General features: G+C 39.7%; 3 protein-coding genes across 3 annotated transcripts; 1 reads left to right on the forward strand and 2 right to left on the reverse strand.

Annotated features, from left to right (window-relative positions):
• The first annotated feature begins 464 nt into the window (after positions 1–464).
• On the forward strand, positions 465–3,449 carry LOC135607746 (probable mannose-1-phosphate guanylyltransferase 1). The gene is made up of 5 exons (XM_065099792.1): positions 465–619; positions 1,573–1,705; positions 2,083–2,145; positions 2,231–2,470; positions 2,540–3,449. The coding sequence occupies exons 2-5, from the start codon at positions 1,595–1,597 to the stop codon at positions 3,209–3,211; spliced, it is 1,086 nt and encodes a 361-aa protein (XP_064955864.1). The 5' UTR covers positions 465–619; positions 1,573–1,594; the 3' UTR covers positions 3,212–3,449.
• Positions 3,450–5,971: 2,522 nt separating this feature from the next.
• Positions 5,972–9,675, reverse strand: LOC135607755 (CASP-like protein 5B3). The gene is made up of 3 exons (XM_065099799.1): positions 9,205–9,675; positions 7,090–7,222; positions 5,972–6,321 (listed from the first exon to the last, which is right to left on the reverse strand). The coding sequence occupies exons 1-3, from the start codon at positions 9,333–9,335 to the stop codon at positions 6,121–6,123; spliced, it is 465 nt and encodes a 154-aa protein (XP_064955871.1). The 5' UTR covers positions 9,336–9,675; the 3' UTR covers positions 5,972–6,120.
• A 1,506-nt stretch (positions 9,676–11,181) lies between these two features.
• On the reverse strand, positions 11,182–13,995 carry LOC135607762 (transcription factor bHLH115-like). The gene is made up of 5 exons (XM_065099809.1): positions 13,667–13,995; positions 13,057–13,125; positions 12,408–12,485; positions 12,136–12,298; positions 11,182–11,641 (listed from the first exon to the last, which is right to left on the reverse strand). Exons 1-5 carry the CDS (start codon positions 13,786–13,788, stop codon positions 11,381–11,383), a joined length of 693 nt encoding a protein of 230 aa, XP_064955881.1. The 5' UTR covers positions 13,789–13,995; the 3' UTR covers positions 11,182–11,380.
• Positions 13,996–15,274: the final 1,279 nt, after the last annotated feature.

The following is a 15,274-nucleotide window of genomic DNA, read 5'->3' on the forward strand; positions in this document are numbered from 1 at the left end:
TGAATTATATATCCTCCGAAAATTATAAAGTAATAATTAAAACATTTTGTTTTATAGTAATCAAATCAAAATAATTTTTTGGTTCGATTTAAATAAACGAGCGGAATCCTAGGATCAATCATCGGCGGTGTCTCGTGTGTCTCGATCGAGCCACCGACCACAATAAGGACGTGATCGCTCCGCTAGGAGCCTCGAGCATGACGTTAGCAAGATGTCATTATCATGGCGGACCCCGACGCTGGCACCAATGAGAGGCACCAGAAAAGGACGCGTCTGGGTCCACTGAGATCTATCGATCGAGCTCTCCCATGGCGCCCCAATAATGGGGTCCAGATCTATCAACCAATGAGAAGCCTGAATCTGAGTTGGACGAAAAAATATTGAATATTCTCTTAAAATATAAGGAAAAATATTTTACTGCCGGGCTGAGACTATAAAATGAAGCGCGTCGGCTCCTCCTCGACGCCAGCTAAGCTGTAATATAATTGGATTAAACAATAATAATTATAAGCTCCCTTTTTCCTCTCCTCTTCTTCCTCCTCTTCCCCTCGTCAAGCAACAATAAAAGAAGTGGGCGGACAAGAGATCGGATCTCGCCTGAATTCACGTCTCTGTCGCTGTAAGAATCCCGGCATTTCCTCCGCTTTAATCGCATTTTGCTCACTTTTGCTTCAATTACGCGCTGGATTTAGCTTCTAATCTTGTTCCTCTGCGTTCCCTTTGATCTCTCGAGGAGATTTGGTTGCTGCAGCCGTTCTCCCCTGTGGATCCGTAAGGAAGCGGTTAATCGGATGAATCGCCGTGTTGATTGTATAAGTCTTGATTTAGAATTAGAGGTTCTTCAGCTTTCATTTGTTTGGTGGTTTTTCGGTTGTTTTCTGAGTTCAAGATGTCATTTTCAACGCAACAGAGTCCTTTTCTTCGACGATTTTGCTGGATCTGTCGAACCCATTCTCTGATCTCTGCCCTTTTTCTGTGGAGAAATCCTGTTTTCCTTGTAAACTTCTTCTCGGATGTGGCAAACGATTGCGAGCTTAATGAGAATCGCATGACCGCTACAAATCAATGTAAAAATCCCACTTTTAATGGATAGAAGTTACTGCATAATGCTGGGAACAACACCAGGAAACAATAAGGAAGATTACAGCTTTGGTTCTTTAGTTGTTGGATTCATATGCGTATCAGATGGAATCAGCTGTTGTTGACCTGATAGTGTGATAGCAGCAATTGTATCCTCAAAAACACTGAGGTTTACACTTCAATTGACACCTGCATTGTGCTTCCGTGCCCACTCTGCAAAAAATTGATCACAGCTCTCATTTTGTAGTGTGTGTTTTTTTGGGAGGGTGGGGGTCAAGATAGATATTTGGATCCTTTTCTCCACAGTTCATTGCTCTGAGTCTTAATGGACACGAGTCTGCAACTTTCAGTAGCCTTGTGGGTCCCCTGTGGACAAGCTACCTATCACTCTCACACGTCAGAATAGAGTTGCATAGATGTGCTCCTGCCTGCATTATTTTGCCCTTTAAGTAGTTCTCTCTGCTATTCTAATTTCTGTCATTTGATCGACAGAGGAAAGGGGAAGCTCTCCACCATGAAAGCGCTCATTCTCGTTGGAGGATTTGGCACCCGTCTCCGTCCTTTGACGCTCAGTGTTCCAAAGCCACTGGTTGACTTCGCTAATAAACCAATGATCCTGCATCAGGTATATCCTTTGTGCACACAAATTCCTCTATGCACGAGAAGAAAAGGACCCAACACTATGGTACTACAAGTCTAATTTTCTCTCTGGATCGATCGATAACATAAGCTCACCGTCCTAGTCATGGAGTGTTCTCATTCCCTGTGTGGAAACTAAGATTCAATTTTCAGCAACATGAATATAAATCTTCAAATTGGTGAATGCCATGTGAAGAATGGAATTATAGCTTATTTTCATGGCCAATTTTTTCTTTCGATTACTTTGATTCCTTTGTTGGTTTATGCCAAATTTAAGTTGCGTAGCCTTCATAAAGCAAACTGTGCAAGACAGATTCGATCGAAGCTATCTCTTCTAACCAATTCTGCCACGCCTGTGGTTAGATCGAAGCTTTGAAGGATGTAGGAGTGACCGAAGTCGTTCTGGCCATCAATTATCAACCAGAGGTACCCCCACCTTTCTTTCTCATGCTTCATCGGATCATCTTCCGTTTCTGTGCTCCCACTTGCTCCAGCCCATCTCTCCCTGCAGGTGATGCTCAACTTCTTGAAGGATTTTGAAAGCAAGCTTGGCATCAAGATCACCTGCTCCCAAGAAACCGAGCCACTGGGAACAGCTGGTCCCCTGGCTCTAGCCAGGGACAAGCTAATAGATGGTTCTGGTGAGCCCTTCTTCGTCCTCAACAGCGATGTCATCAGCGAGTACCCATTTGCTGAACTGATCCGGTTCCATAAATCCCGTGGCAGCGAGGCAACGATCATGGTGACCAAGGTACAGTTCTCCTGGCTACGGTACCTTATGTTACCGGCTTCCCTGCAAGAATCTCATCTTTTCTGACAGGTTGAGGAGCCATCCAAGTATGGTGTAGTTGTCATGGAGGAGGAATCCGGAAAGGTTGATAGATTCGTGGAAAAGCCACAAACATTCGTGGGAAACAAGATCAATGCTGGAATTTACTTGTTGAACCCATCTGTGTTGGACCGCATCGAACTCAAGCCGACCTCAATCGAGAAGGAGGTGTTCCCGAAGATCGCAGCGGATCAAAAGCTCCACGCCATGGTCCTCCCAGGTTTCTGGATGGATATCGGGCAGCCGAAGGACTACATCACAGGCTTGAGGCTCTACTTGGAGGCCATACGGAGGAGAAAACCATACAAGCTAGCCGTCGGCCCACACATCGTGGGGAATGTGTTGGTGCACGAGAGTGCTGTAATCGGAGAAGGGTGCCTCATCGGTCCGGATGTTGCCATCGGCCCGGGATGCGTGGTGGAGGACGGAGTGAGGCTGTCGAGGTGCACGGTGATGAGGGCCGCCCGCATCAAGAAGCACTCGTGCATCTCCAGCAGCATCATCGGGTGGCACTCGACGGTGGGGCAGTGGGCGAGGGTCGAGAATATGACCATTCTCGGTGAGGATGTGCATGTGTGCGATGAGGTTTACAGTAACGGAGGTGTTGTGCTCCCACACAAGGAGATAAAATCCAGCATTCTGAAGCCTGCCATTGTCATGTAGAGTCGTCATGAATGTTTCGTGTGCCTGTTTCCTTCTCCTGCCCCCACTCTTGCAAGCATACCCCACTAGTTTGCTCCGGTCATTGTATGTCTGCTTTTGTATTGGATTGCAAGTGTAAGTCCTGCTTTGTGTAAAGAATGTTTGTGTGTGATTCTGTATTTTTCTTTCTCTTGCATCTTTTTGAAGTGTAATAAGTTGCGTAAGCTTAATGAGAACATTTTTCTACTATTCAGTTCGAGTATGTTTTTGTAGGGACGAAATCTGAGAGAGTAATAAGTGGCTAACTTGACATCTAACTTCAAAGTTGAGTCGAGACATTGTCACTGGTTAAACTCCATCCTTGAATCAATTCGTCTTTACAATTCTCGAGGGTCCCCAATTTTTTGTCAGCATTTTTCTAAGAACATTTCAGTCTCAATCTTTGTGGTCTCGAGTATTACATTTGCTGGACTTGTCTCTGTCAGGACAAGCAAAAGAGAGGCATATTATGGCCCGCAGAGTGGAGAAAACGACTCTGAACTCCTCTCCTGCCACCGACAGTTATCTTTATAATTAGTTATCTTTAATATTTTGATGATCTTTGTACTTTAAAATTTTATATTGATATCCTTATAGTTATGAAAGCAAAATATCTATATCTATTTACACTAATGTTACTGATTTTACTAATAAAAATATAAAAATAAAATATAAAAAATAATTTTAACATTTCAGTTAACAGTGACGAATGACGACATTGCTAGGATCGTAGATGACTGTTATGGATAATAAGAGCGACGAGAGAGATGAGGGCCACTCTATATTTACATGGACATCGACATAATTGTCGAGCAATGTCACTTTACATCTATATCGACGTCGATACAATTGTTTGAGTGATCCTCATATTTCATTCGTATCGTTCGTCACAATATTAAAATTATCTTTTTATTTTATATTTTTATTAATAAAACTGTTAATAATGTTAGGATAAATATAAGCATATATGTTTTATTTTCATAATTATAAATATATCAATATAACTCTTTAAAATATAGGGATTGAAATGCTATGAATAGTTAAAAATAAATACTTAATTAGCTCGAACCAATGCACCGTGGAGAAGAACGACTTGAACTCCTATCCCGCCACCGACCGACATGGTTCCTCCAACTCCGGCGGCTGCCTACTAAAGCGAGAGATTTAGTGAGAGAAATACAGCTTTCTCTCCTCCAGATTAGCGATTTCTATTTCCTGTAAGTCTACTGCTGCAAATGATGGTAAGTTGTTCTTACTACCAACTTCAAAGATTTAGGTGATTCGAGCTTGATCATCGAAAGAACTTCCAGCATCTCCGTCGATGATGCAAAGGTTTTTACTCCCATCTCCGGAAAGAGCCAAATGACTCTCCGATCATGAAATGGATACGACTAGGCTCGTCGGAAGAAACCAGCCAAGTGGCAGCAGTACACACGTGAAGCATGCTGACCCATGACGTGATTGGCTTTGAACCGTGTTATAATTGCTAAAATAAAGTGAAGAATCTTTAGACGAAGGGACAAGTGGTACAGAATGGTGACTTCTTACTGGGTTCTAAGGACCCCCACAAATAGGACCTGTCGGGAACCTTTCGTCCTCCATTTGCCTTTTCTTTGTCCGAAGAGATGAAAAATGAAAGAAATAGTATTCCTGGAGAAGGAAAATAAAATGAAATCTATGATGCCTCATCTTTTTTATCATTTGATTCACGTGAATTGTATTTGATTCACGTGAATTGTATCTGTATATTCCTGTGGCGACTAAATTGGAAAAAAAAAATATGATGGATCATCATTATCTACTAGAAGGATTTATTATATTATAACAAATGATATAAGAGCATAAGCGAACAAAAAAAGTAAGAGATGATTATTGATGAATAGAATTGGAGGCATATCCCATCCTCCTTAAGCACATCTTCTCCTAAAAGATAAAAGTCAACATCATAATTTAATATCAGAGTAGAAACAAAAAAAATAAGAAATGACTTTATGGAAAAAATTGAAGGCATATCCCATCCTACTTGAAGGCATATTTTGCTCTAATAGATATAGTCAACACCATAATTTGATATTAGAGTAGAGACAAAAACTAAAAAATGACTATTTGTGAATAAAATTGAAAGCATATCTCATCCTTCTTGAAGATATATCTTGTCCTAATAGACAAAGTCATCATCATAATTTGATATCATAGTAGAAATGCAAAATAGGAAATGACTATTCATGAATAAAATTAGGCATATTTCATCCTAAAAGATAGAATAACACTATAAAAAGAAAAATAAAAAATAAAAAATAAAAAATGATTATTCAAGAATTAAATTGAAAGCATATATCATCCATACATCTTGTCTTAATAGGTGGAGAATTGAAAGCATATTATGAAATTACAATTATGGTGTAACGCGACAATGTCCATCTATTACCGCCACGATCATTAAGCTAGGCCTTAGTTATGGGTACTTAAATTATTTAGCTGTACTAGTCTTTATATCTAACATCTTTGGACTAACTACAATAATTCTCCAGTGTTCATGGATACCCTAAATCTAGTCATTGTCATGCTAATATATCCTTACAGTGATGTTTAATCACCTCTGCTTCTAAGGGCATTCATATAACCTATATTCCCTAAATCTTAAGATAATGTCCATACTGCCAATTTTATTCATTCCATGGTCAATTTTATCATTCCATTGGTAAAGAAAGAGGATAAATCAACAATGGTAAACTGCTATGGTAGAGCTCATCAAATCATTATAATTTGAGAAATGCATTACAGATTTAACACCATCTCCCCTGGGAAACAAAAATGAGAACAAACATTGTACCGAGTGCCATTTGTTTTACAGAAACTTCAGTCACCAAGGAAAGCGTAAACAGTTTATGTCAACCAGATGCCAGGATCCAAAACATTACCAGGGAAGATGTGGCAACCAACAACCATGTGATGAAAGCCATTGCAATGGAGATTTGGTACATGCCACATGAGAGTTGAGGATACTTTTTGCAGAAATGCACATCCCTCACGAACAGAACAACCACACCAGCTGAAGAGCACGCGGCTGCAAGTGTGAGTGTCGCTGTTACCTGCATCAAATTAGGATACCTGTTTAAATCTATGAGTAGTTCTAATTTGTACTCTCTGTGATAAGTAGGAGAACAAAAGACCTTATAATAATCAACAACATTTTCAAGGGACAGCACAGATTAAGGAGAGTTGAAAATGAATGCGATGAAGATGTGCTTCGACTAACAAGCGATGCACATGGAGACATTTAGCATATTTCAAAAAGGATAACTTTCAGATTAAGTCAACCAGCTTTGATACTTATAATAACTTGGAACTTTTCTGCACTTCTGATCCGAGCTTCTGAGCTTGGATGACTCAGGTACACAACCCCACCAACTAATTCTAGTCATTAAAACAATTGAAGAAAATATATTAACCCACAACAAAAGGGAAACAACATGGATGAATGAAACTGTAAAATGATCCGTTGATTTCAGGAACCATTCGGGGAAATTGATGGTTCTTAATGTTCTTCACATTGTACAGGTTCTGGTTTCCAGACTTGTCTAAACTGGATGTAACAAAAAAAAAAGAAATTGGAAAAAGGTGAGGCAATTAGAACTTTTAAATGCCATAAACCAAGCAGAACGCTCACAGTTCAGCTTCTTTAAATGGTAGTAAATAAAGAAAAGAAAAGAAAAGATTCTCTATATTCTACAGAATGTGGCACTAAAGTTCTTCTGTCATTACTGTTGATGCATTGCACTTGAGTTTCAGGCATAATGATGACAAATAGAGAAGAAAAAAAAGAAGACAAATAGAGCAAAAGGATGAAAAGAACTTACCCAGTCACCAACTACAAACAAGCTTACTAGCAAAGGATTATGCAAATCTCTTTTGAACTTCAGAGCATGTAAATCAAGACATAGGAGCCCAAAGCTCCACAAAATTTGTAGTGCCATAGAAGCAACCAAATAGCTGCATGCAAAAGCTGCTGTCAGAATTTTATTCAACATGAGGTTCAGAAACATCATAGGGTATTTTGAGCACCAATCGAACTTTTCAACAAATAAATTGCGATAATTTTAATTATCTCTAACGTATAATACACTACCTGGCACAGTTTCGATGATGAAGAAGCCTTTTATAGCTGAGCTTACAACTATTGGCAAATGTTGTCAAGATCAGGACAAATCTCAAAGGGCTGTATTCTAGATAAAGTCATAGATCAAGTCATGGATTGTGGGTTCTTTTTATTTCTATTGTTTTCTTGCCTGGATTTAGAAGAGAGCCCCCTATTCTTGACAAACTCTTAAAAGATAAACTATAGAATTCTTGAAATCACATTTTCGAGGTGAAACATTAATAGAGCACTTATAGGCATGATATCAACAAATAAACACTAACTAATGTTATGAACACAACATGATAATTGGCTATTAAACATTTTGCAGATAGGGGATACAAAGCCTAACATAAGCAGGTATTACACACATAGTAAATTGTGCTCGTATCAATAAATGGATAAAATTGTGGCCCCTACAGGCTACATAAGGTAAGAACTCCTGAGTAGTTCTTAAACCTAATATATCAAGCATAAAATTTCAGTTAACCAGAGCATGCATGTAAGTGTAATGACGTATACATGGCTCAAAATTAAGTAGATAATGGTAGCCAGTGACATCATACTTATCTTTTATCTAAAATTCTAAATATACACACTAGTCCATATCATGTCAAGATTGTTTATTCATTCATTCTAGCGACATTGTAGTTTAAGTTGCGACCAAATTGGTCCCTCTAAAATGCCTATGAGAACTATTGTTTCAATCCATAAGCATGTATTCATTTGAAATGTGAAAATCAAGATACTGGCACCAAATATGTTATCCTTCAACTAAATTAAGAAATGAGAAGGATGGAGCTTTTATGGGTACCCACTAATATTGCGTTATCAAATATCCCACTTGCAAATAAAAAAGATATCTGACATCTTATAGGAAAAGGTGGGTTTCACCAAAGCCATTGACCATGTTATCCATGTATATACTAATACTCTCTTGTGCTGTATCATCCTGCCTGATTTGACCATTAATAATAATTAAAAAATATCAGAAAACGACGGTAGGGAATAATTTTTTCAACAAAATCAGGCACAAACGTTTGGTCTCTGACACTGTATTTATGTGGTTATTTGAACAATTAATGCATTTTCATTTTGCTTATTTATCCATTCTCTGTTCCAGCCTTGATCGAAGAAGTAACATCCAAAGACAACAATATTCTCGAGTTATCCTATCTCTGCAAACCACTACAAATTCCAGATATTACTTGTTTTAACAGAAGAGGATACACACCTACTACCAGAGTGCCAGCACTTAATGGAAGCTCAATTTGTTTCCACCTGAATCATTTAGTAACAATCTTCTAGACATCTATACATACACTATCAGCTGTGACAAAATTCAATTGTCAGGTACCACAAAACATGCAGGGAACGAAACAGGCAAATCACAGTCAAAAAAATTCTCCAACAAGGTAGGCGGTACCTTCCAAGCTTGCCCCAAAAGGAGGAAAAAAGAAGAAAGAAAGAGTCTTTCGGTAATAAGAAGCATTAAGATATATTATGAAAAATATTCTGTATGCATATCTAGATTAATCCCATGAGGCCATCAAATTTTCTAGTTCGTTGTTCGACTCTAATAAAACATCTCCACTGTTGACAAGAACAACCTGCACATATAGGTTTCTTGTAGTAAATGCTATATTACAGCCTATTAACTTCTACCGCAAACCAAAATACTAGAAATATAGAACAGCAGAACAAGTAACGAATGCAGAACACAAACAAAGGTTATGTAAATTAATCATAAATGTCCCAAGAAGACATCAATTCTGAGAAACTGAACAATGCACGAACGATATCAGATCAATAAAGCATGGGATTCGAGGGTTGCTACCAGAAAGCGGTGTAGCTGGAGAATCCAAAAGCGGAGAGCATCACCCCGATGGAAGCCCCGGCAAACGCGCACTGCCCGACCCGCAGAAGGAGCCCGCTCCAAGTCCCAGGGCTGCCCACCGCGACCTTCATCTCCTCTTCCTCCTCCAAAGGGACCTTCAGAAGTACCCTAAATCTCTTCAAATCGTTTCCAGCGGTGAATCCCGGATCAAATTTCCACCTTAATCCCCGAATCCGGTAGCCGATTCCAGCCTCAAACCCTCGATCACCGATTCGAAGCCGAATTGAAAGCGATCGATCTCGAATTTTTCCAAGACGGGAAACGATGAAGGCGAAATCTAGGACGGCAAAATTAACGAGACCACCGCACGGTTGGCGGCATTTGGTCGGAAGCCCATCACCAGGTGTTTGCGAGTTTGCATGGATCTCTGCATAGAAGATTTCGAGTCTTCTCCGTCACCAGTGGGATTCTTATCGTTTTTTTTTTTCCTATAATTAATCACATTTAATTTTACATTAAAAACAAATTAAAAAAGGGCATTTGAGTGGACCCCAAAGGCAATGTTGCGTCCGAGACTCGCTTTGTCGGAATTATAAGGAAAACTCATAATATTAAAAGGTTCTCATGGTTATTATATAAGATATTTAATCAAATACTAATTTTTTTTAATCATTTTCAACGCTTCATTTGTTATAATATTTTATTTAATTTTTATGAACTAATTATCATCATCATCATCATCATCATCATCATCATCATCATCATCATTATGATTTTTTTATTATTTTCATAATAAATAAATATATGATTAATCTCATTAAGGGTTTCATAGTAAATATTTCTAATCTTAAAATGACATAGGATAGGAACGTTGGCACTATCGAGAATGCTGAACCTTTGTAACCACATTTAATGGTGCGGGTGCTCATTCTCAAATTCGGTGCTAGTGAAATTTGAGCCTCCTTAAACATAATAGTATGTATCGGCCTTGGCCTTTATTTTCTTTTCAAATGGTGAATTTTTTTAAAAAATACTTCTTTATTTTTTATTTTTCAGAATGCTCTTATTTTAAAAAAAATAAAATAATATATTTTTCAAATAATCATTTTATCCCTTTTTGATCATCGCCCTTCATCTATTGTTTAGTTGGGCCTTCGCCCCATTGGTCGTCACTTGTGACCCTTGCACAAGGGTTCGTCGCCCACAACCCTTGTCATTGATGCTTGTAAACTTGTCTCTTTCCCTTCTTGTTTGTTATTCTCACTGCTAGTTGCAGTCCCGATTCCTTCCCTCCTCCGTAGCTTTCATCGTCGGCTGTAGGAAAGGAAGGGGGCGTGCCATTAATTATGAGCGAAAAAGGAGAAGGGAGTGATCGTATGCCCTCATCGTCAATCGCAAGAGAGTAGGGGAGGAATACGCGAGGAAGGAGAGGAGGCAGCCTACACGTTCTCATTATCGAATGCAGGGGAGGAAGGAGGAGGGGGGTGCACGTCTTAATTGTTGCCACCTAGTGTGAGGGTCATGAGCGAGACAGTGTAGTGATTGAGCCAATAGGGTCAACAAAAACGGCCTCTGTACGTTATGAGCAATGACAGATCCAACGAAAGAAGAGATAAATTAATTTTTTCATAAGGGCCGAAGGCACTATGTCGGAAATTCCAAAAAATAAAAAAGTTTTGTTAGAAAATTCGCCTAACAATAAAATAAAAGGAAATGACCCGTTCTCTACTAATAAAGGCAGATGTACTCATCATTCTGCGTCCAGATTTGCGGTCTCTTCGGCTATAGTTGCAGGGTGGACAATCAGATTCGTCGATTGTTACAGTATGCATCACCCTAATCGAGCAAAATAAACTTTCTGGGGATAATACTCGCAGAAGAAAGTTCAACGCATGAATCTTACAAGTAAAGAGAAGAGGCAAAAGCTGGAACTACATTAGCCAAAATTCCAAAGTCATGACTATGACACGTTCCAAATTCATGAACTTAATCTTTGTTACAATTTCGCAAGATCCCAATGTTTGACTGGGACTCTGAAATTTTCAAAGTTTTGACTGGGACTCGAAATTTTCAAACAACCAATAAATTTTCAGAAGCTTTCTACGTTGATGCTAACAACAACCTACACAAACTTGATTGATGTTGATTTTTGACGCAAAATCATCGAAGATAATGACTATGCAACAGGTGGCCTTAGCACATGATCCTGAGAAGTATCAATAGCTGCTGGAGCTGTCCATTGCCACATGCCCATCGGTAGGTAGTTTGGATACGGAATGGTTTTGCTGTGAGCTGCAGCTGATGTCTCATGGAATGTTGCAGCAGCAGGTTGAGTGATGAACTGGGGTGTGGTGCTAATGACTTTGAGCATCTCTTCGATCCGTGCTTTCTCAGCCTTTAGCCTCGTCCTCTCATCCCTTAGCTCCACTTTCTCTGCCTACAAGTCATGCCAACCAATCAAAGAGTAAGAACGTTTTTATGATGTCACTGACACAACATTTATATAAGTGTGTGCATTGATACTCGATAGGATTTTTATTTTTATTTTTTGTTGATCACTGAATCCTAGTTGTTAAGGAGTTCCTTGGAAGTTGACTGTATTGACAGAATAAGACGAATGAGAATTGTCCATATGTTGTTCATGACTTGTTTGATCATTCCGATTGAAGCCTGAAGAATAGTTTGCAATTTGTAGGAGGTGACAGAGGATCCAAGACACATGTCCTTGTTGATCTTGACCCAAATGCTGAACTAGCGTAATTTAAAGTGCTATTGAAAATTTTAGATGCCCTGTTTTGAGATGACCATTATGAGTATAACTTTATCCCAGGAACAAATGCAATCTTAAATTTGCATATCAAAACTCAGTTTAACTGGCTAGAACTGAAAAATTATTTGTAGAGCTGGAAATGATAATAGATCATCCCTCACCTTCATATTCTTTATAGCATCATGAAGTGCTTCATTTGACTCTTCAATCTTCTTTGCTTCATTACGTAAGTGGTTCAACAGACGAGTGGCATCACCCAGAATGGCAAATTTATCTGTCTTAGGAGGCTTCCCAGGATCCAAGATAGAACAAAGCTCTGTAAATCTGAGCATGTAACAAACACCCTTAATCAGTACAAACATATGCATAACAAGATACCCATAAACAGGCTATTTTTCCTGTGTGTCACCAAATGCACATGAGCTACACATACCGACAGTTAAGTCTATCCCTTCGTATTTTCTCCCGGCAAGCTTTTGTCCCTGGTACAGCACAGGACTCGGCACGAGGTCTGCAGAACAGTAACACAGGAAGAATTCACATCAAAGTGTAAAAAAAAGATAGAAAGAAAATGAGAAAAATATTGGCAAAGTATGCAATCATCTGGGCTACATAATAAACTGAGTTAAATCATCGAGGTACTTAGCTTTTGCTTCAAAGTAGCACAAAATAAAATGGCTAAACTAATTCATTTATGTCATATTTAATACTATGCATATTTCCTCACATATTTTACAACTCATTCAAAATCAAGTCATGTGGGGAACATACTCTATTAACATTGGAAAAATCATGAAAATAGCATAATCAGAAAATAGATGCAAAACTGGTGAAGTACTTCTGCTTTACCAAGATTTGAGTGTCTTCTATATGTGGTTATAAAGAACATGATTATGAAGGCAAGTCTTTTAAAAGAAAACAGAAATGCAAGTCAAGCTGAAACAACAAACATATAGAGTTTTTGCTATATAGTAGTTGTTTATCATGAAACAATCACAAAAAAGACTTAACCTATCCTTACAATTTTATGATCTTCTCACCTTTAATGGAACACTCAATTAGAAAACAAAGTTGCTTCATACCGTTTTCTCAGGTTACCATTATTTGGACGGTTGTCCTCCTTGCGCAAGGCATCAAACCCAAGCATTGCGCTGCACATGACACGCTAGAGTAAGGAACATCATACTGATGAACTATAGATTTATTTGATTAAGGAAACACTATCAAGAATCATGGAAATGTAAACTATAAAATCTCGAGCATCCTGATACATCAACTGAGTCACTAATTTGTGGAGGCATGGATTAAGGAGCATAACTACAGAGGTTAAGGGGGATCATACAAAGTAGCCCTTTTGTCAAATCTTTTCTCTTTCTGTTCAATGGAATGCTATTAATTAAGCCAACACAAAGAACCTAATACATCAAGTTGATCATAGAACATGATATCCATTCTGCTCGAGAGATACTAGCAATATATATGCTTGATCCAAACACCGATGCCTTTGTTTCCACTTGCAAAGCAACCAGAGCTGGAAACTAGCTAAAATGGTGCTTCGTTTTCAGTATAGAACGAATCCAAGAATATTGTTCAACGCATTAGAACAAAATATGTGAACTCTCAACAACGACCGGTTTCAGAAGCTATTACATAAATCAAGAAAACACCGGGTGGAACACACGAAAAAATCACCTTGAAGCCGAAGGATCGTCGACGACCTGGGGCGCCCAGATGAAATCCGAGGCGTGCACATCCTCCATGAACCCTCCGTAGTTTATAATCCACCCCCCGCCGGCGTTCGGATTGGAGCCCATATCTTCCAATAAATCACCGTCAAAAAAATTCCCCCAAAACACAACAAAAACAGCTAAAATATTGAATCCTGAACTCCAAGTTCAAAGATGAAGCTGAAGCATCCGGGAGCGCTGGGGATCGGCTACAAATCCAAAGAATAATCCGGTGCCTAGTAGAGGAAGGAGGAGTTCGGTGTGCTTGCTTCTTTGGTTTGTTTTCTCCATCTTTTCAAATGAGGATTTATTGGCTTCAATTATCATTACGGAGGAGGGTAAATTGTCCCTGGGGCTCATGATAGTTAGCCTTCTCCAAAACCACGCTGTGCGATGGTAGGGCGTATCAACCATCGCCACCCGTCGCCATGAGTGCGGCACACTTCATGCGTAATGCTAGTAAAGTGTACCATTTGTTATTGCACACTTAAACGGGCATACGTTCTGCCACGCCACCGCGGCTAAAAGAGATCGAAGATAGGGTGACACATTCGACATCGAGAAACGTTGTTCCGCCGGTACACATGAATGACTGGTTTACTGTTAGTTGATTCGAGTCTCCAACCAAGCAACCCTTCTTCCCCAACGAGGCTGCGGGTCTCATTTGGGGTTACGAAGGGGCACCGTTACTAGCGCCGTCCGCGGAAGAAGAGATCGAATGCACGTACAACTGTACGCGTAAGAGATAAGGATAACGACGCCAACCCCGACTCAGTCGAGGAGACGAGTCTCCGGTCGTATGGGCATGACGAGCATAAAGAATGCATAGTAACCTCTGGTTATGGTAGAAGTCAATGCTGGGATGCGGCGTCATCGAAGGAAGAAACTGTTTTTTATTCGAACTTTATGCGTTCGAATTATATAAATAGACATCATTTTCGCCCACTTGTGAAATATTTTTACTAAGATATTATTTTTTTATATATGAATATGGGTACATCATAGGATATATAATTGTGTTGGTGGTGCTTCCTAGAAAGATACCTACTACGTTCGAGCTGTTGTTGGAACTTGTGAACCCCTTATGCCCACCCTCCCTGAAGGCCTTGACTCAACCAGTCCAACTACGAGAGACCTTGCGATTGACATTGTTCCAGTCAATTGTGACTTCGATCGTAATATTACTGGTGGGGGGCCACTGTTTGACCGGGGAAGCCCGTCCCCGGTGTCGAGCCTCTGACCTCTCGTTCTATGGGCCCCACCATGTGTTGGGTTCGGCTGAGGCGCGTGGCCGGCTGTGGCGTGTGCCTCGCACGTTATGAGCGTGAAATCCAATGAATGTCGCCGTAGAACAGGCTCGAACAGCTCATGAATCCGACCACATCAAGAGATCGCATCATTCTTCTTCGCTTGCTTTTCGCGAACAGGCTAGCGGCATCTTTTACCACATCAAGACCGAATCTCAAAGCATGATGAACGTAGATCTGACGCTGGCTTGCCAAACATCCACCGGGTTCATTCTCGGAACCTGTTAAACTGATGCGTCATATTAATTATCCGTATCTTCACGGAA

Source organism: Musa acuminata, chromosome BXJ1-2 (assembly GCF_036884655.1).
Source record: "Musa acuminata AAA Group cultivar baxijiao chromosome BXJ1-2, Cavendish_Baxijiao_AAA, whole genome shotgun sequence".
Lineage (NCBI taxonomy): Eukaryota > Viridiplantae > Streptophyta > Magnoliopsida > Zingiberales > Musaceae > Musa > Musa acuminata.